At 44.6% G+C, this 22374-nt stretch overlaps 1 protein-coding gene across 1 annotated transcript; it reads left to right on the top strand.

Annotated features, from left to right (window-relative positions):
- Positions 1–277: 277 nt before the first annotated feature.
- On the top strand, positions 278–829 carry LOC136500016 (cytochrome P450 93G2-like; the record flags this gene model as incomplete). The annotated part of the gene is made up of 1 exon (XM_066495464.1): positions 278–829. A coding segment is annotated over one exon (552 nt), but the record flags the coding sequence as incomplete, so codon positions are not given.
- Between the last annotated feature and the right edge of the window lie 21545 nt (positions 830–22374).

Here is a 22374-nt window from a genome sequence, read left to right as displayed (position 1 = left end):
CGACCTCCATGCCTACCCCGAACCACACCGCCGTTTTCGCAGACGCCTACTACTTCCAACACTGGCCACGGCGACTTCGGATGTGCCCACGACGCCGCGCCATCTTCCTCAGCCTCGCAGGCCCCGAACGCCGCCGCAGACCGCCCGCGACGCCAACCAGGAGCTGGTGCTGAACCTCACCACCGGACACCTACCTCCTTGCCGTCGTACTCTGCCGGCTGTGCCACCCGGACTGGGACCACTCGCCGACGCAAAGAAAGCGCGGCGGGGCAACTGAACTGGTGCTGGCCTGGCCATCGACGTCAGCCGCCACCTCATCAGCATGTCCAACAACACCATCATGCGCATGGTGGCCAACGCGCTGCCGGGCCACATGACGGAGGCGGCCAGGGACTACGCCAAGCACGTCGCCGAGCTCGTGGGGGCCTTCAACGTCGAGGACTACGTGGGGCTCTGCCGGAGATGGGACCTGCAGGGGCTCACGCGGAGGACGCGCGTGGTGCGGGACAAGTTCGACGCGCTGCTGGAGATCATGATCACGGGCAAGGAGGAGAACCGGAGACGGCAGCATGGGCTCGGGCAGACCACCACCACCACCGACAACAGCAGCAAGGACCTGCTGGACATCCTCATGGACGCGGCGGAGGACGTGAACGCCGAGGTGAAGCTGACCAGGGAGAACATCAAGGCGTTCGTGCTGGACATCTTCACGGCCGGCTCCGACACCACGACGACCAGCGTGGAGTGGGTGCTGGCGCTGGCGCTCAACCACCCGGACTGCATGGAGAAGATGTGGTGCGGGAAGGGGTTTTCTACAAATGTGTTTTGAATTTAAGGTTAAATAAATAGGTATGGACTGCACTGAACCATTTTAAAAGTTTATGGACCCAAAAAGCCACTTTGAAAGTTGATGGACCCAACTGAAACTTGCTCATAAATTAATGGACCTCTGGTGCATTTAACTCTATATATATATATATTGTGGGTCAAATGGCCTACAGTCAAACACACATATATACTACTTATAATAATATATCTCGATCAGGTCGTCATGCACAACCTTATCATTCATGATGCGGTCGATCTGCTAACAAACCACGATGCTTCCTTCAACGCGACATCCACATCCTATCTCTTTTGCATGCGTGTGCGCACTGACGGAGGAAAACTCGACCGCTGACACTTCAATTCAGAACGAATTCAGAGTTTCAGACGATGCGAAGAGATGTAGGCCCGGTTTAGTTGAGCGAAATTTGAGAATTTGGCTACTGTAGCACTTTCGTTTTTATTTGGTAATTAGTATTCAATCATGGACTAATTAGGCTCAAAACGTTTGTCTCGCGATTTCCAACCAAACTGTGCAATTAGTTTTTTTTTCGTCTACATTTAATGCTCCATGTACTATCGCAAGATTCGATGTGATGGCTACTGTAGCACTTTTTGAAAAAACTTGTTGGAACTAAACAATGCCGTAGTAGAACTTCTCTGTATGTATGCGTGCGAATCATGAATTAGTCAACACTGGCTATAGCCATGGACCAGCAAGAAGCTACTGTTGTATTTCTGTTTTTTTTAATGGAACATTACAGATCTTTTCTTATATAGTTGTATATAAACCAATGCAATCCGCAGTGTTGCTCCTTTTCCTATTAAATGAAGAAAAATTGTATTGTTCTTCATCATCATTTTTTTTAATAATTTGTCTTTCAAACTTCATCAGTATGTATATTACTGATCCTTTTAGCATTGGGAGCGGGAAAATTTTCAAATAGTGCACAGGCTCTCCAGCGTGTTTACGTCGTATGAATCCCTTTGAAGAATGTACTGACAAAAGCTGAGTAGATAACGCGAGTTTTTTTTTTTTTTGGTAGATAACGCGAGTTGTGTTTGGACGAGGTGGATTGGAAGAAGAAGAATTGAATTGAAGGGAATATATAAAAAAGTAACGCGTGTGCGAGTCAAGTCCATGTCCACCTCAAGTAGCTTCGCCTGTCCGGCATCCCTGAGCCAGCTGCTCATTGACCGACTACCGCTACGCTGCATGCATCGATCTCGCTTGCCAACTGCTTCCACTATTTTTTTTTTTTGAAACGAACGGCTTGCACTATTTGGACTGTTTCCACTTTCCCGCAGCAGGAAGCAATGCTTAATTTGCTTTATTTCATTTGCCCTCTTTGGTGTGAACGGGGTTTTAGACAAAGAGTTGACATATGCCAATTGCCAACAACACTAGAATGTCTGAATGTCAATGGCCTACTACAAACAAACGCAGCGAAACCACCTGCTGGCTGCTGAACAGGCACAGATGATACGATGATGATACAGTACTATACTAGTACTCCATATCGTCTCCTATGCACGTGGTTTCACATCAGATGATTTCCTTGTCAGAAATTCAGAACTAATATAATAACATCAGGGTCATGAACTGATCTGAAACTTTCAGCTGATCGATGCACCTGATGGCTTCGATCGCTTCAGTTGACTGATTGGCGATGCTGATCATAGGCGTGTGCGTCCTGCCCCACCAACACCTACTGCTCTCTTGGCATAAGTAAAAGAAACATTTTTTTTTTGTAAAAAAAAAACTTCCTGCGCAGTTCCAATCTTTTTTTGTTTTCGAGCTTGCTATCTCTCGCCATCTGGTTGTATGAGTTGCTGGCTCGCGGAGCCAGTAAACAAGTCGGCCTGGCTCTTGTCCGGCCCATCACAAGTTTCAGCCCATATAACGGCTGCCTCTCTAGTAGGAGTGCGCGTGCGTGTGTGCGGGACAGGCCTACAAGCGGCTTAGTCGCCGTCACATAGAACGTTTGAATGCAGGAGAACTCGAGAGATTGGTTGGCGAACCTGTTTGAAACAATGTCCGTAACTATGTGGGCAATTTGGTATGCAAGAAAAAAGGTGATACATGAAAATATTTTCCAGAGCCCGCTATCGACACATAGCTTTGTAAACAAATATGTTGCTGAATTGAAAGTGCTGAAGCCGACTCAAGGAGCAAAGGCAAAAGTTCAGACTCAATGTCCTCGGTGGCTGCCACCGCCAGCTGGATGCATGAAGGTGAATGTCGATGTAGCTATTTCAAAGAACTTGAGAAGGGCATCAGTAGCAGCCATAGCCCGAGACCAAAATGGCAGTTTTTTGGGAGCATCAGGAGTGGTCCTTGAAGGAATCTGAAATTCCAATGTTGATTTGGTTCATGAGTCATAGCCCGAGACCAGATGCCGCATACCGACGAAGCCATAGTATTTGAAGATTATTTCTGGTGTAGGTTAGGATTTCCTATTCATCCTTTCTTGTGGGATCTATTGGAGTTCTAGAGAGTGAGTCTATGCAATCTCCATCCAAACACCATCTTGCACATCTCTATTTTTATCCATTTCTGTGAGGCGTATCTCGGAATTCTTCCCCACTTCAACCTTTTTCGACACCTATTTTGGCTGAAGAAGAAGGGCGTCGGAGGTTCTAGAGTGGTCGACGACGTGTATCTACAACTTCGCGATGGGATGGCGGGTGAGTACATCACTATACCGCTAAACTCCTCACTGAAGGGGTGGAACGCCAGGTGGTTGTACATGAAGCAGAGCCATCTTGCCATCCGCTGCGACGTCGACCACATTCTAGAGAACTAGAAAAGCTAGTCGGACAAGTCAAGCAGTGCTGATATGGATCAGGTGATGGAGTTCCTCAGCCTGATAAAGGGCATAAAGATGAATGGTGCACTAGTGGCGGTGAGCTTCATAGTGCGCCATGTCCAGCCCTGCAAGGAGAGGGCCCACGCGGGTTTTGACTTCAAGGGGGGACATTGACGGCACCCGAGAGAGGATAGAGAGGCTGTGAGGGATGCTATGGTATGCCGAGCAGCCAAACTGTTTGCTCCAAATGCACCATTCATCGTGCCAGGGCAAACGAGATCCTTCAACTACATGAACCCACCTCCTCAGGTAAAAATCTCAACCATTGTTCCTGAGGCTTTTTATCCTGTACCGGTCTGATTCACTTGGGGAAGATCCATTCATAGGAACAAGTGACGTACTTCTCGGGCATGCCTAGGAGCGATTGGCCGAAGGCAGTGGATGCCCGGCCAACCACTCAGCCAAAGGAAGGTGCCGTCAGTGCCTCGTCGGAGTCTAGAGGCGCAGGTGCTGGTCAAACGGAGAGACCCCCTGATGTCATAGAAGGTCTAGGGAAAAAGGGTGGTGACAGATGAGCCAGCCCCTAAGAAGAGGAAGATGGCGGGTGCAGCGCCCCACAAGCTAGATGGCATCTCGCTTGGCGGTGGTCAGACCACTCGAATGCAGAGCACGGTGATGTCCGAGTGGTCGAACGACGATGGGGCTCCATTAGCTTCTCCACGCAACACGCGCGTGGAGGTGTAGTCAAAAGGAGGGGAGGGAGTCCCCAAGCAATGGGTGGAAGGAGTCCCCGAGCAACGAGCGGAGGGAGTCCCTGAGTGATAGACAGAGGAGAGGCTTACGGCGAGGACTGCGAGACCTCTAGCCTAGGGTATGTGGCTTGACCCCTAAGCCATGCCTAGGTGATCGGGGAGGCAGCGTCAGTTCAGAACTGTGTACCAGGAGGCCGACGTGTAAGTATCTTTGCCTTGGATTCATTTTGCTGTCGGATCCTTATAGTTGCGGTGATTGACGAGCTAATCTGATGCAGAGTGAGGCGTATGGAGGATCTAAATCTGTCTGCCTAGACTAGCAATCAGCCGGGGGTTGGTCCCTATGCAGAGGCAATGCCGACAGACCCTTCCCTAGAGTCCCCGAGCGCTCGACGGCCTATAGAGGAGTCGACCACCGATACTGATGGAGTTGGTGGTGGAGAACGGTTGATGATGATGGTGGCCGATGCGACGGAGATGCCAGGAGCAACATCGGTGTAACACCTCGGGTGTTAGCCTTGCATAACTTGACTTGCATAACATGAGCATGATCATCAAGCATTCATAAACAAGCATTTACAATTGAAACATTGGATTGAAACATCTGCAACATTTGCTTGTTATCGCATGTTTCTTTGAACATATGCAACTTTTCTCATTATTTCATGACTCCATGTGTCTATGCATATGATCATGAGTGTGTACATGTAGATGGTTGATATGAGTCACAAAAATATATTGGCAATACATAGGTTAGCAAATGGAACATGGTTCATGAATGTCACTTTCCATGATCAAGCCCTTAAGTCATGTTTCATGTGATTACTTTAAATAGCTCTATGAGTGACTAACACATGAAATGATTGAATGACCTTGCAAATTGCTTAAACATGTTTAGAGTATCATTATGAACAACTTTGATATTCATGGTTAGGGGTAATTAGGTCATTAAGCCATGCTTTGAAGTGTATCATCATTTAAATGTGACATGTTTGACCAAATTTGAACTAGGTGTTAGAGACCTTGCATGGAGGTGGTCACTAAAGAAAAGTTGTAGTATTTGCTATAAGGAACAACTTTTATTTTTGGGTCATTGAATGATTCAGCCCCTAACATGTGTGAAATTGGATCACAAAAATCAGTAAAATCAACATTTCAACACTTATGAAATTTTCTAAGTCTTTGTTCGTTGACAGACTGACAGGCTAACATTGGGGATGACATTACTTAGTGTTGGTTGCGAATTAGAGCATGATCCCTTAACGAAAGTTGTAGCTGGTACATAGGGCTATGATTGTTGTTAAGATAGTTTGCGCTTTGGAGCCACGGTTTAGTAGTTGCATCAACATGAAAACCGGCTGTCAGGCGTCTCTTTCAGTTTCTGAATCAGCTGAATCAGGCTTGGTGGCCGACCGACGTCAGTCGTCACACACCGCGTGGTGGCTAGCAATGGCCGTGCGTCACCGGCGCCTCACCACGTGTGGCCAGGGTAGGCCAGCGCACGCCTTAACATCGCTCGCACCCGCCCGCACTGCTAGAGCATGCCATTCACCTTGCCTCGGCCTCCTTTCCTCGCCGCAGCAGCAGCCGAGTTCGTCCCACGTCCACCGTCGCCATAGCCAGCGCAAACTCGCGCTGTGCAGCCCATTCGTCACCACGGCAGCACCACCAGCTCCCTAGCAACCCACTGCGTTCACCTATGGCCGCTGTTAGCAACCGGTAAGCCACCGCGCCGTGCAAGTGCTCACCAAAGCTATGCCACTAGCCCCGTCACCATGGTCGAAGTGCCACCATCCACCTTTCCAGGCGTTAGCTAGCGTGTTGAGTTCGTCTTGGGTAGTATATGCTCGTCCGAGCTTGAGCTTGCTTCGCCGTGGCCTCCTCCGACGTGCCACCATCGTTTCGCCCCGCCGTGCCGCCATAGTCGCCGCCGTAGTCGCTAGCTCCGACGAGAAGGCCACCCACGTAGCTCAATCGATGCGCCAGGTCATGTAGGTCATGCCGTGATGATGTCACCGCTAAGCAAAATAGGAAATCTGTTGCTTAACACTTTTCACTAGGGTTTTCTATTTATGCTACTTTAAGCCTTTCTGTCTTGTCATTTTTGTATAGAATGTTTTACTGTATAAAATGGCATGAAACTTTTACAGTAGTCTTTGAGTAACCTTAGAAAAGCACTGTAAATTTTTGAGAATTTATGATGCACATTTGATATATATTTATTATTTAACCTATGTATCTAAATAAAATAATAAAGACATTTAAATAAATAGTTTGGGCTTCACCATTATATTGTCTTGAATGTATTTGGTATGCTTAAACTGTTGGTAGGCTTTATGTTGTCAAACTTTGAGTGCTTACATGAAGTAGAGGTATTGTTGCTTTAAAATGCAAATTTAAAAGGATTCCGGACAGATTCTGTAGTTTGATAAGTTGCATGATAGGGATGATGTTTGCTGTAAAAATGGTTAATAACAAAGTTGTAGATAATTTGATAAGTTTTCCAGAAAGTTCAGGATCACTGCATTTGGATTAGTAGAACTCTAGTTATGAGTGAAACAAGTAGCTGCTATTTTGTGATATAGTAGATGCATTGTGGAAGTAGTTAATTAAATAATCAAGAAGAGATATACACCTACTCAATAAACATGATGCACTTGTTAACATCACGCTGTTACGAATACTTATCATGAATGCATTCATCATATGTCATCATGCTACACTTGTTAACATAGATGCATTCACGATATCTTATGCCATATTCATGCATCTAGGATCGGAGGAAGAAATAACATTGCTGGACTTCGAAGAAGCAGAGGAAGGGGACCAGCAGGAGAATCCTCAGGTCACAGCTCCTGAAGGCGTGGAGTAGAATCCTAAAGAGCTTCCAGAGTGTCCTGACCACCGCCCCACTTCCTTTCTATGAGGCAAGCCCCGGAGCATTTTAAGTCTCCCAGTATTTTACAAATGATTACTTAAGTACTTATGATTGATGCATTAGGTTATAAGAGTTGGATGGAACCACTTGATGCATATACTGTAACACCCCGGCCCAAGGCTTAATTGGATTAATAGGATACTCATACCAACAAGTTGCAACTTCTTTTCTGGAAGTCCATCTCTTAAGAACTGCAAGGTTAAGCGTGCTTGGCCTAGAGCGATGGGTGACCGACCGAGAAGTTCTTCCTGGGGGCGCATGAGTGAGGACAAAGTGTGCAGAAAAGACTAGTGTTGGTCTATGAGGGCAGTCTATGTCCTAGGAAAGCTACCAGATATAAGCGGGCTTAGCCTCAAGGAGGCGAGACGTTACAGAATGGTATACATCCATTGAGCAGAAATTTTGTCTGCTGAGGGTCACAGAACATCTGAAAGCTGAATATGCTTCTCATTAGCTGCAAGGACCAGCAGGGATCTGGTGGACATATTTCTTGTCGTCTCTACCTGCTAATGCGCGAGTGACCTGGGAACAGTTCAAGCTGGCTTTTAGGGGACATCATATTCCCCTAGGCCTAATGCGCATGAAAGCGGCTGAATTTATGAGGCTCACTCAAGGAACGAAGACCCTCACAGAATATATGCACGCATTCAACAACTTGTCCAGATATGCTTCAGGTTTTGTGGATACTGAGAAAAAAAAGATAGAGAGTTTCAAGCAAGGTCTGGGTACCAAACTGATGAAGACCATGGCCAATTCTAGGTGTGCCACGTACAATGAGTTTATTAGTGATGCCTTGATCCAAGAAAACCACAATAACATGCATGCAGTTGCTAAGGGTCGTAAGAGGGCATATGAGGTAGGTGCCTCCGGATCTTCACAGTCAAAAGCGCCTATCACAGCTAGGCCACAATTCCATCCACCTGTACCCAAGTTTAGGCCTCCACCACCTAAAGCTCAGAATAATAGGCCACAAAAACCATTCCGTAAGGCATTCACTATTGCCTTACCAAAAGGGACTGGCAGTCAGGGAAGCTCCACAGGACCTAGGAATAATCAGCCATGTTTCAACTGCAACCAAATGGGTCATTGGGCCAAGGAATGCCCCCACCCCAAGAAGAATGGCAACCCAAATCAGAATAATCAGAGGCAGGCGAACGCAAGGGCACGTCCGGGATACGTGCATTATACCGCTGTTGAGGAAGTGTCCGCTGGAGAAGTTGTCACGGCTGGTATGTTTCTCGTCAACAAGCATCCCGCTGTTGTTTTATTTGATTCAGAAGCTTCTCATTCATTTATGAGTCAAGCATTTGCATCTAGACATGATCAAGAAATAATTGAAGTAAGTAAAGTGGGTTATAACATAAGTTCAGCAGGAGGTACTGTTACTACCAAAAAGATAGTCAAAATGTGCTCATCTCTATACAAGGGAGCGAGTACACAACAGATTTAATAATATTGCCCGGGTTATCGATAAGTGTAATCTTAGGCATGATTTGGATGAAGTATCATGGTGTTCTTATTGACACTAGCACCCATACTATTATGTTGAGGGAACCCACGAGAGAGAATGCTTTTCTAGTACCACTCTCCCACAATTTTGAACTCCAACATTTAGCTTGTGCTATCCAAACCACCACAATTTGTGATATCCCAGTGGTTTGTGAGTTTTCGGATGTATTTCCAAAGGAATTACCAGGCTTACCACCTGATAGGGATGTGGAATTTAAGATCGAGTTAGTGCTAGGTACGACACCCATATCTAGAAGGCCCTATAGAATGCCACCCAATGAGTTAGCGAAACTTAAGGTTCAATTGCAAGATCTATTGGACAAGGGTCTTATCCAACCTAGCTCATCTCCATGGGGATGTCCAGCCTTGTTTGTGAAAAAAAAGGATAAGTCACTGAGAATGTGTGTAGATTACAGACCACTCAATGCTGTGACCATCAAGAACAAATATCCATTGCCTCGCATCGACATCTTGTTCAATCAGCTAGCAAAGGCAAAGGTATTCTCCAAAATTGACTTGAGATCGGGCTACCATCAGATAAAGATTAGATTGGAGGACATACCTAAAACTGCTTTCTCTACTAGGTACGGCTTATATGAGTATTTGGTTATGTCTTTTGGACTAACAAATGCTCCAGCCTACTTCATTGACCTGATGAACTCGGTATTCATGCCCGAGCTCAACAAGTTCATGGTCATGTTTATCGATGATATATTGATTTATTTAGAAAATGAGTCAGATCATGAAGAGCATCTAAGGATTGTTTTATCCAGATTGAGGGAGCATAAGCTATATGCGAAATTTAGCAAGTGTGAATTCTGGTTGAGCAAAGTACCTTTCTTAGGTCACATCTTATCAAGGGATGGAATCTCTGTAGACCCATCAAAAGTACAAGAGGTCATGGATTGGAAAGCCCCAACTTTGGTTCATGAAGTTCGGAGTTTTCTAGGGTTAGCAGGATATTATCATCGTTTCATTCTAGATTTCTCAAAGATAGCTAAGCCTATGACCAGACTACTTCAGAAAGATGAGAAGTACAAATGGACACCAGAATGTGAAGCAGCTTTTCATACCCTTAGAACTTTGTTGACTACAGCACCTGTGCTAGCACAACCAGACATTGAAAAGCCCTTCGATGTATTTTGTGATGCATCAGGCATAGGCTTGGGTTGTGTGCTTATGCAAGAAGGAAGAGTTATTGCATATGCTTCTCGGCAATTGAGAAAACATGAAGTCAACTACCCTACACATGATTTAGAACTTGCAGCAGTTGTTCATGCATTAAAGATATGGAGACATTATTTGTTGGGCAATGTATGTCATATATATACTAACCACAAAAGTCTCAAGTATATCTTTACCCAACCCGAGCTGAACATGAGACAACAAAGATGGTTAGAGCTAATTAAGGACTACAATTTAGAAGTGCATTACCATCCGGGTAAAGCTAATGTAGTAGCAGATGCACTCAGTCGGAAGTCTCATTGCAACACTATAGAAGCATTATTGGAGGATGGATTCAACTTGTTATATCCTGCTGTACTACACAATATCACAATCAGTTGTTCATTTGAGAGCAAAATCATAGAGCTACAGCAGACGGATGTAGGAATAAGTCACATCAAGAGAAAAATGCAAGAGCAAGAAACCAAACATTTCAAATTGGATGAAAGAGGTGTATTATGGTTTGAGGACCGACTTGTGGTACCAAAAGACCGCGAGCTAAGGAATCAAATTTTAGATGAAGCTCACTCGTCCAAATTGTCTATTCATCCAGGTAGTAGTAAGATGTATCAAGATTTGAAAACCTATTTTTGGTGGACTAAGATGAAGAAAGAGATCACAGCCTATGTTGCTAGGTGTGATAACTGCAGTAGAGTAAAAGCTATTCATATGAAATCCACCAGATTACTTCAGCCATTGCCTATTCTAGGATGGAAATGGGAGGAAATTAGCATGGACTTTATCACAGGCCTTCCAATGAAGCCACAAGGTCATGATTCTATATGGGTTATTATTGATTGTCTCACCAAGTCAGCACACTTTATACCTATGAACATAAGGTATATAGTTGGGAAATACGCTGAGATATATGTTTCCCAAATCATGAGACTGCATGGAGTACCCAGGACTATAATCTCAGATCGAGGACCACAGTTCATAGCTCATTTCTAGGAGCATTTACACCAGGCTTTGGGAACCAAGCTAATTAGAAGTTCGGCATACCATCTGCAAACTTCAGGACAGACGGAGCGAGTGAACCAAATCCTAGAAGATTTGCTTAGAGCTTGTGTTATATCTTCAAAAGGTTCATGGGAGAAATGGTTACCTTTAGCTGAGTTCTCCTATAACAATAGTTATCAAGCGAGTATCAAAATGGCTCCATTTGAAGCATTGTATGGCAGAAAATGTAGAACTTCATTGAATTGGATTGAGTCTGGTGAAAGGAGATACTTTGGTATTGACTTTGTCAACGAAGCCGAAGAGCAAGTGCATATCATCCAACAACATATGAAGGCAGCTCAATCAAGACAAAAGAGTTATGCCGATAGAAGAAGAAGATCACTGACTTTTGAAGTGGGTGACTATGTATACTTGAAAGTATCGCCCATGAAAGGTGTGAAGAGATTTGGGATGAAAAAGAAGCTTTCACTAAGATATGTAGGGCCATACAAGATTTTGGAATGGAAAGGAAATGTTGCGTATAAGCTACAACTTCCACCAGAGATGAGTGTAATATTTGATGTCTTCCATGTTTCTTAGTTGAAGAAATGTCTTCGAGTACCTGAAGAAGCTATTGCATCCACCAATGTGTAGCTTCAATCGGATTTGACCTATGAAGAAAAGCCAATTCGAGTATTAGAGGAGATGGAGAGAGTAACATGGAGTAAGATTATTAAGTTCTATAAGGTGGTGTGGAACAATTATAGTGAACAAGATGCTACGTGGGAAAGAGAAGATTATTTACGAGAAGTTTATCCCGCCTTTTTCCAAGAATGGTAGGTCTTGCAAATCTCGGGATGAGATTTTTATAAGGGGGAGGGGCTGTAACACCTTGGGTGTTAGCCTTGCATAACATGAGCATGATCATCAAGCATTCATAAACAAGCATTTACAATTGAAACATTGGATTGAAACATCTGCAACATTTGCTTGTTATCACATGTTTCTTTGAACATATGTAACTTTTCTCATTATTTTATGACTCCATGTGTCTATGCATATGATCATGAGTGTGTACATGTAGATGGTTGATATGAGTCACAAAAATATATTGGCAATACCTAGGTTAGCAAATGGAACATGGTTCATGAATGTCACTTTCCATGATCAAGCCCTTAAGTCATGTTTCATGTGATTACTTTAAATAGCTCTATGAGTGACTAACACATGAAATGATTGAATGACCTTGCAAATTGCTTAAACATGTTTAGAGTATCATTATGAACAACTTTGATATTCATGGTTAGGGGTAATTAGGTCATTAAGCCATGCTTTGAAGTGTATCATCATTTAAATGTGACATGTTTGACCAAATTTGAACTAGATGTTAGAGACCTTGCATGGAGGTGGTCACTAAAGCAAAGTTGTAGTATTTGCTATAAGGAACAACTTTTATTTTTGGGTCATTGAATGATTCAGCTCCTAACATGTGTGAAATTGGATCACAAAAATCAGTAAAATCAACATTTCAACACTTATAAAATTTTCTAAGTCTTTGTTCGTTGACAGACTGAAAGGCTGACATTGGGGATGACATTACTCAGTGTTGGTTGCGAATTAGAGCATGATCCCTTTATGAAAGTTGTAGCTGGTACATAGGGCTATGATTGTTGTTAAGATAGTTTGTGCTTTGGAGCCACGGTTTAGCAGTTGCATCAACATGAAAACCGGCTGTCAGGCGTCTCTTTCAGTTTCTGAATCGGCTGAATCAGGCTTGGTGGCCGACCGGCGTCAGTCGTCGCGCGCCGTGTGGTGGCTGGCAACGGCCACACGTCACCAACGCCTCGCCGCATGTGGCCAAGGTAGGCCAGCGCATGCCTTAACATCGCCCGCACCCGCCCGCACTGCCAGAGCACGCCATTCACCTCGCCTCGGCCTCCTTTCCTCGCCGCAGCAGCAGTCGAGCTTGTCCTGCGTCTGCCGTCGCCATAGCCAGCGCAAACTCGTGCCGTGTAGCCCATTCATCACCACGGTAGCACCACTAGCTCCCCAGCAACCCACTGCGTTCACCTGTGACCGCTGTTAGCAACCGGTAAGCCACCGCGCCGTGCAAGTGCTCGCCGGAGCTCCGCCGCTAGCCCCATCACCATGGCCGGAGCGCCACTGTCCACCTCTCCAGGCGTTAGCTAGCGCGTTGAGTTCATCTTGGGTAGTATATGCTCGTCCGAGCTTGAGCTTGCTTCGCCGTGGCCTCCTCCGATGTGCCGCCGTCGTTCCGCCCCGCTGTGCCGCCATAGTCGCCGCCGTAGCCGCTAGCTCCGACGAGAAGGCCACCCACGTAGCTCAATCGATGTGCCAGGTCACGTAGGTGATGCCACGATGATGTCACCGCCGGCGAGTTTGCCGCCGGCGAGCTTTGGCCGTGCCACCGTAGCGCAGCATAGTGACTCTGTTCTTGTCTCACTGACGCATGGGTCCTCTGACCAGCGGGTCACACCGGTCAGCGACAGTAGGAGATAGGATAGGTCATTTGATTCCAGATTTTTGCATTGTTTTGTGATTTTTATATCTCCAGTTTGGTAGCTTCATAAATTGTCAAATAAATTGTGTATTGTTCCTTAAGAAGTGAAGTATTTAATAAAAATATATTGTTGACACTTAAAGTAGAAATTTTAGGAGATTTAAATAGAGATTTGAAATGTGTTTTTGAATGCATGCAAATTTGTTTATTTTATATCTAGAGTTCCTGTGCTCCAAAAATTATGAAATTTTTGTGGTAAGCTATTCTTGTCATGTATGAGCTCTGGTAAAAATTTGAGGATCATTGCATGTGTAGAATTGTAATTATAGATTTTTCTTTTATAAATAGTGAATCCTGGTATGAATTTTTATAAATTAATTATGAATCCAAAATTCATGAAATTTGTTGGGGGTAATCCTAGTACCATAAGGATGCTAAGAAAAATAGGAAATATGTTGCTTGACACTTTTCACTAGGGCTTTCTATTTATGCTACTTTAAGCATTTCTATCTTGTTATTTTTGTATAGAATGTTTTACTATATAAAATGGCATGAAACTTTTACAGTAGTCTTTGAGTAACCTTAGAAAATCACTGTAAATTTTTGAGAATTTATGATGCACATTTGATATATATTTATTATTTAACCTATGTATCTAAATAAAATAATAAAGACATTTAAATAAATAGTTTGGGCTTCACTATTATATTGTCTTGAATGTATTTAGTATGCTTAAACTATTGGTAGGATTTATGTTGTCAAACTTTGAGTGATTACATGAAGTAGAAGTATTGTTGCTTTAAAATGCAAATTTAAAAGGATTCCAGATAGATTCTGTAGTTTGATAAGTTGCATGATAGGGATGATGTTTGTTGTAAAAATGGTTAATAACAAAATTGTAGATAATTTGATAAGCTTTCCAAAAAGTCTAGGATCACTCCATTTGGATTAGTAGAACTCCAGTTATGAGTGAAACAAGTAGCTGTTATTTTGTGATATAGTAGATGCATTGTGGAAGTAGTTAATTAAATGATCGAGAAGAGATATGCACCTACTCAATAAACATGATGCACTTGTTAACATCATGCTGTTACGAATACTTATATGAATGCATTCATCATGTGTCATCATGCTACACTTGTTAACATAGATGCATTCATGATATCTTATGCCATATTCATGCATCTAGGATCGGAGGAAGAAATAACGTTGCTGGACTTCGAAGAAGCAGAGGAAGGGTGAAAGGTCCTAATGGCTAGAGGGGGGTGAATAGCCTAATAAAAATTTCTACAACAACACTTAACCAAATGGTTAGACAATTATGAGGTGAAGCGAGTGTTGCACTAGCCTACTTAAAATGCAAGCCACCTACCACAATTCTAGTTTAGATAGTGTCTATTCACACAATAGCAAAGACACTATCCTATGTTAGTGTGCTCTCAAAGACTAACTAAAGAGCCACACCAACCAAGCAAGCAAGCTCTCACAACTAGCTACACTAAAGAGCTTGTCAACTAGTTTGCGGTAAAGTAAAGAGAGTGGTTAGGATAGTTATACCGCCGTGTAGATGAAGAACCAATCAATCACAAAGATGAATAACAATGAAGACCAATCACCTCGGAATCAATGATGAAGACAATGATTTTTTACCGAGGTTCACTTGCTTGCCGGCAAGCTAGTCCTCGTTGTGGCGATTCACTCACTTGGAGGTTCACGCGCTAATTGGCTTCACACGCCAAACCCTCAATAGGGTGCCGCACAACCAACACAAGATGAGGATCACACAAGCCACGAGCAATTCACTAAAGTACCTTTTGGCTCTCCGCCGGGGACAAGGTCAAGAACCCCTCACAATCACCACGATCGGAGCCGGAGACAATCACCTCCTCCGCTCGACGATCCTCGCTGCTCCAAGCCGTTTAGGTGGCAGCAACCACCAAGAGTAACAAGCGAAATCCGCAGCGAAACACGATCACTAAGTGCCTCTAGATGCAATCACTCAAGCAATGCACTTGGATCACTCCCAATCTCACTATGATGATGAATCAATGATGTAGATGAGTGGGAGTCCTTTGGCTAGGCTCACAAGGTTGCTATGTCAATGAAAATGTGCAAGAGCTATGAGCCACAGCCGGCCATGGGGCTATAAATAGAGCCCCAATCAAATAGAGCCGTTATACCCCTTCACTGGGCAAAACGCGCTCTGACCGGACGCTCTGGTCACACTGACCGGACGCTGGCCCTCAGCGTCCGGTCGCCCGATGGATGCCACGTGTCATCCCCTTCAAACAATGTTCGTCAGATTCCAACGGTTATGAAGCTGACCGGACGCTCTGGTAAAACTGACCGGACGCTGAAGCCCCAGCGTCCGATCGTTTCCAGTAAGCTCCCCGAGGCATGTTTTTCCGACCGGACGCGTCCGGTCCACCTTGACCGGACGCAGACCAGCGTCCGGTGCTCAACCCTACCTACTGTGCCGTCTGATAGCTCGACCGGACGCAGCCTTTCAGCGTCCGGTCGCTGAGTGACCCAGCGTTCGGTCAGTTGACCGACGCCAGCATCAATTCGATCAACTCCATTTCAACTCTAACTTCTTCACCCTTGCTCCAATGTGCCAAACACCAAGAATTTTGCATCCAGCGCAATAGAAAATAGACATTTCATTTTTCCAAAAGCACCGAATCCCGCCGCGCTTTTGGAAAAATGAAATGTCTATTTTCTATTGCACCGGATGCAAAATTCTTGGTGTTTGGCACATTGGAGCAAGGGTGAAGAAGTTAGAGTTGAAAGGACCCAAACCCATCTCAACCCTGCAAACACCTTGTGCACATGTGTTAGCATATTTTCACAAATGTTATCAAGGGTGTTAGCACTCCACTAGATCCTAAATGCATATGCAATAAGTTAGAGCATCTAGTGGCACTTTGATAACCGCATTCCGATACGAGTTTCACCCCTCTTAATAGTACGGCTATCAAACCTAAATGTGATCACACTCTCTAAGTGTCTTGATCACCAAAACAAAATAGCTCCTATGGTTTATACCTTTGCCTTGAGCTTTTTGTTTTTCTCTTTCTTCATTTCAAGTTTAAGCCCTTGATCATCGCCATGCCATCACCATTGTCATGCTATGATCTTCATTAGCTTCTTCTACTTGAAGTGCGCTACCTATGTCATGATCACTTGATAAACTAGGTTAGCACTTAGGGTTTCATCAATTCACCAAAACCAAACTAGAGCTTTCAAAGGGGACCAGCAGGAGAATCCTCAGGTCGCAGCTCCCAAAGGCGCGGAGCAGAATCCTGAAGAGCTTCTAGAGTGTCCTGACCACCGCCCAACTTCCTTTCTGTGAGGCAAGCCCCGGAGCATTCTAAGTCTCCTAGTATTTTATAAATGATTACTTAAGTACTTATGATTGATGCATTAGGTTATAAGAGTTGGATGGAACCACTTGATGCATATACATTCCTTGTCCAGATATTACACCTTTAACCGATATAGGTCTAGGATCGAATATCTGCTTAGCCATGCTTAGACTGGTAGAAGTCGGGTGATGTCCTGTCACCTGCGAGATATAGGTGGATACCAGAGCACGGTTGGCTATATTTGCTATCGTGGAATAGAACCATGGGGTAAAAGAAAATCGAGACCGGGCGGGATGACGATAGAGAAGCAACAAGACATGAAGGTCTTGGGTGTGGATCTATCCCCGTCTATGTCGATTAAGGACCGTACTGTTGTTGGCGTTTCTGACAAGATTGAACGCATGCCTCTCACTTAGCTGGCTGGATAACTCATTCCGACCGCGAAGCTGAGTAATTCAACTCAGGCCGGGACCCGTTTTGTTGTGCGCTCCTTTTGAGGAACGATCAGACTGAGCCCAAGGGAAGGCTAGGCCTGAACGTCCTGGCATCTGGTGTTCCAGATTGTGCGGCGTAGTATGGACCCGTGAAATGTAGACTTGAGTTGTACCAAAGGTGACCTAAGGCTGCCTTCGCGCGGTATGCCTAGGTTTGTGTTAGGAATAAATTCCCAGCTGATTGAAATCGATTTGAATCGCCGTCTCTCCCGGATAGTGAGAAACTTGGCTAGTCCCAACATCGTAGTAACTGTGTTATGGAATATGATGGTTCGGATGAATATGGAATTACAATACATGCTATGGTTACTATTGTATGCTTTTAAATTGATATACCACATGTTTGGCATAGGATAGTTGCTAATCTAGAAATGGATAGATATATTTAACTTGATAAAGGAATCGTAATGGTACAACTAAGTCAATTGCTTTTATGCAAAATGTTGTCGAGTTATCTCCACTTATACAGCCTTGCATAATCCTTGGAGTCATTCTATTTCTGATTTATGATGGGTAAGTCTAGCTGAGTACCTTCTCGTACTCAAGGTTTTATTTCCCATTGTTGCAGATGGCACTGTGTATCATGGTTATTGCAAGAGTTGCTTCTATCCCGCCATGGATGAGGAGTAAGCCTTGGGCAGGCTTATTTATTAATCCCTATCTTTGCTTTTGTGGACCGTGATCCTACTTGGCACTGTATCAAACTATGTTGGAAACTTTATTTTCGAACTTAATTGCTTCCGCTTTATCTATCAAACTCAGTTTGTAATAACTTTTATTCGTACTCTAATGATGAAATGTATCTGTGAACTTTATGAATATGTGGCATGTATGTTGAATCATGTACAATCTTGGTTGTTGTAAATCGTTTATCGAGACCCGTCATGGTACTCGACGGACTACTGGGTTTATATGGGTTCAAGTATGACAGTGCGACCGCTTGCGGGCTGCCATTGTACTTATACTCTTATAAATTGGTCGGTTCTGCGACAATCGGGGCCACCAAATCTTCAGAGGCGGTAGCTAGAGCTACCAACATGAAGGAATACGATGTAGGCTATGCTAGCACAAAACAAATTTACTACCGCATAAAATAGAAACACTGCTGTTATAGATCATAGGATTACCACTAGACGTGTAGATGCAGAAGTTGATGAAGCACATCGGAGCAGTGTAGTCAATCGCCATGTCGAAGTAGAGTAGTCGATCACCTCCATGTCAAACATGCAGCAGCGTCCTCCTCATGCAGTAGCTCGGCCAAGTGTTGCAGATGCAACACCTCCAAGGTATCCACACGTGCGGGGAGGAAGCATCGCAAGCCAGACTGCTAGATCCATGAGTGCAACTCGGTGAGGGCATGGGAGATGGAGCGACTGCTCCACCAAAAAAATCCAAAACCCTAAGCCGCCCCAACCCTCAATATATAGAGGTCCCTGATAGGCCTCTAGATCCGAGGCCCATTAGTACTCCTAAATTTGGTCCAATTCGGATCAGATCCTCATTGGGCTTCTAGCCCCTTAAGTGTGCGACCCTATAGGTTCACATACGTATAGACATGACGCAAGTACTTCTACTCGGCCAATAGTTGGTAGCGGCCTCTAGCAAGACATGCCAACTCCTATACACATACGAAGATCATATCAGACGAACCATCACAACATCATGTACATGTTATTCCCTTCGCCTCATGATATTTGGTCTAGCTCCAAGCCGACCTCTCTTTCTCGATCCTGCGATTCAAAATCCCTTTCTAGGTTAACTCTTAACCTCATGTAGCATGGCCATGCATTTCTAGATTCGATCACTCGAGGGGCCCAGAGATATATCTCTCAAATAGAGAGGGGCAAATTCCATCTTGACTGATCATACCTAAAAGCATGCTTCCTGACAAACCCAAAAGCTATCTTTATAACTACCCAGTTACGGAGTAGTGTTTGACAGCCCCTAAGTAAGTTGATTCACATCTTGAGTGCATGCAACAATCTCATGTCTAAGGACAAAGCGTACACGTTGTGTAAAGAGAACTATGTAACTACATCTCGTGTTGGGTCTGTCCTAGCACATGTCTCTACACGTGCCCACATTATTAGTTTGACATCTCCATATCCATGACTTGTGAAACATAGTCATCAGCTAATACATGTACTAGTCTAATATTCATGTGTGTCCTCACATGAACTCCGACTAGGGACAACTTTAGAATAACCATACAAGTAAAGAGTTTCACATACAATTCACATAATTACAAATCAATTCAAGTGGCCTTTAATGGATATTCAAGGAACACAATATGAAATATGTGTAAGAAAAATGGACCCTAGGCCCATTTACTTTAGATTTTGGTGTTTGATGACCAACACAACCAAATTGGACTAATGAATTTGCAAGTGATTGATTTGTAGTTCAATAGGATGCAAGACATGACTTAGACGAAGGCAACATGATGATCTGATGATCAACACCATAGGCAAGACCTTAGAAGCACAAGAGAAGACCCAAGATATCAAGCAAAGTTCAAGCATGAAGATAGGAACCAAGCCGTACGTAAGATCACAAAGAAACGAGATCACAGAAGTGACCAGACGCTGGAGGAAAGTGACCGGACGCTCCAATCAAGAGGCTCGGCAACAGGCATGACCGGACGTTGGACCGGACACTGGTGGCAGATCGACTAGACGTAGGATAGCAGAGTCCGGTTGAGTACAGAGAGGTTCTAGAGCGGCGAAAATGTGACCGAACGCGTCCGGTGGCATGTGACCGGACGCCGACAGCGTCCGATCAGTTATTCGTGGCTCCAACGGTTAGGACAACCGGACATGTCCTGTCAGGACATGATTAGTGTCCGATCAGTAGTAGAAAAGTGAGATTTCGTCCCCAACGGCTACTTTCTCAGTGAGGCTTATAAAAGACCCTCCAACCGGCTATTTGAGGAGTGTGGAGCTAAGGAACATAACAAGGGTGTTGATACACCATTTTAGTGATCTCGACTTGCATAGTGCTTAGTATTTTATTAGGTGATTAGCATAGGTGCTTTGCGAAGTGCTTAGGTTGATTAGACCACCACTTATGTGCTTGCTCTAGGTTTAGGCCTAGTGTTTAGTGAGGTTTGCATACCTCTTACCACTCGGTGCTTGCGCGCACCATTATTGTACATCGGTGGGGCTTGTAGTCTTACGAGATCACACCAACCATGGTTGTGGTGTGGCCGCCACCGTATACTGGAGGGAACAAGGCCCGCGGCATTTTGGCCGGAAGCTTGATAGTGAAGACGGCGGGGAGCATCCGGGAGAGGCTTGCCGGAAGTAGGGATGAAAATGGTATGGATATTTTCCGATCGTATTTGAAACCGAATCCATTTAGAGAGGTTGAGATCTGTCCATATCCAAGTCCGGATATCCAACATCCGATACCGTATCTGTATCCGAATACTCAAATTGCATATTTATAATGTTGATATCCAATCGTATCCTATCCGGCATAGTTGACACTATCCATATTTGAATCCGAATCTGGACAGAAATATGAAAACAAATGTAATATTGGTGATATCTGTCCGTGTCCGATCCATTTTCATCCCTAGCCAGAAGGCACGTCAGAGACCCACTTGCATGTGGGGAAGGCCCGAGGCTATCCACGGAGTTACCCGACCGGGAGCTTGGCCCTTGCAAGGGATTCCTTGCGAGGGGCTCCAACGAGGACTAGGGGGAGCTTGCATGCTTCTCGTGTTGTGTAAAGAGAACTATGTAACTACATCTTGTGTTGGGTCTATCCTAGCACATGTCTCTACATGTGCCCACATTATTAGTTTGACATCTCCATGTCCATGACTTGTGAAACATAGTCATCAGCTAATACATGTACTAGTCTAATATTCATGTGTGTCCTCACATGAACTCCGACTAGGGACAACTTTAGAATAACCATACAAGTAAAGAGTTTCACATACAATTCACATAATTGCAAATCAATTCAAGTAGCCTTTAATGGATATTCAAGGAACACAATATGAAATATGGATACAATAGAATATCATCATATCTATGATTGCCTCTAGGGCATATCTCCAACACAACGTCGCGCTAGAGTCTAGGGCGAGGAGGCCAGTGGTGCCGAAAGAGCAGGCGGCACTCCCTAAGATGTTGGAGGGCATGGTCGGGCGCACTATGCTGCCACTGAGCCCCTAGGTGGTGCCACCAGCTATGGAGGAAGAGGACAAGGTGGAGGAGATTGAGCGTGAGGAATCATGACCCCAAACCGTCTGGATCTTCCGCAAGTAGGGGGATGAAGTGGTGGTCGTGGAAGAGGAGGACACCACCAGGGAGGTCAGGAGGCTAGAGTCCACCCTTTCCACAGCCATGAAGCAGATCAAGGTTAGTATTACATCGGCAATGTCTGTCTTTGACATTGGAGATTGGAGTTCTTCATAATCTTGGTGCTTTTGCAGGGCATAGCATGAACTGCCATACACCAGCAATAGCAGATCAAGAGGATGGAGCCCCTTGTCAAGGAGAACGCGAAGCTGAAGGAGACGGTGAAGCTGATGGAGAAAAACATACAGAGCAGGATGTTGCTGAGTCCAACACCAAGGACCTAGAGTACCAGAAGGGCATCCGATCCGAGCAGCTGGCCACCATCTCCAAGCAGCTAATGAGTCTTTTCGAGCAGCTGGAGCGCAAATCCGAGCCGCTGAGAAACTTCTCTGAGCAGACAAAAGGTATGGCGGATCGGTGAATTTGCTTTGCATTGCCGAATAGTCTTATTGTTGTTGACGACCGTTATGCTTGTAGAGCAAGATGAAGAGCTCGGTCAGTTGCATCAAGTCATTGGTCAACTCCAAGAGGAGAAGAAGGCATTTGGGCAAGCAGAGAAGTTGGCCGAGGAGTTGAAAGGTGAGTAGCTCGTGGTCAGAGTTGTTGCTGAAGTGACTTCTTCACTTGATGGATCTTTTATGTGCTTGTAGAATACCGTTAGAGGACCAAGGCACAGTTCGACAAGCT

The sequence above is a fragment of the Miscanthus floridulus genome, chromosome 13 (genome assembly GCF_019320115.1).
Source record: "Miscanthus floridulus cultivar M001 chromosome 13, ASM1932011v1, whole genome shotgun sequence".
Taxonomy (NCBI): Eukaryota; Viridiplantae; Streptophyta; class Magnoliopsida; order Poales; family Poaceae; genus Miscanthus; species Miscanthus floridulus.
The sequence above is the reverse complement of the archived record's forward strand: the minus strand, read 5'-3'. Positions and strand labels throughout refer to the sequence as shown.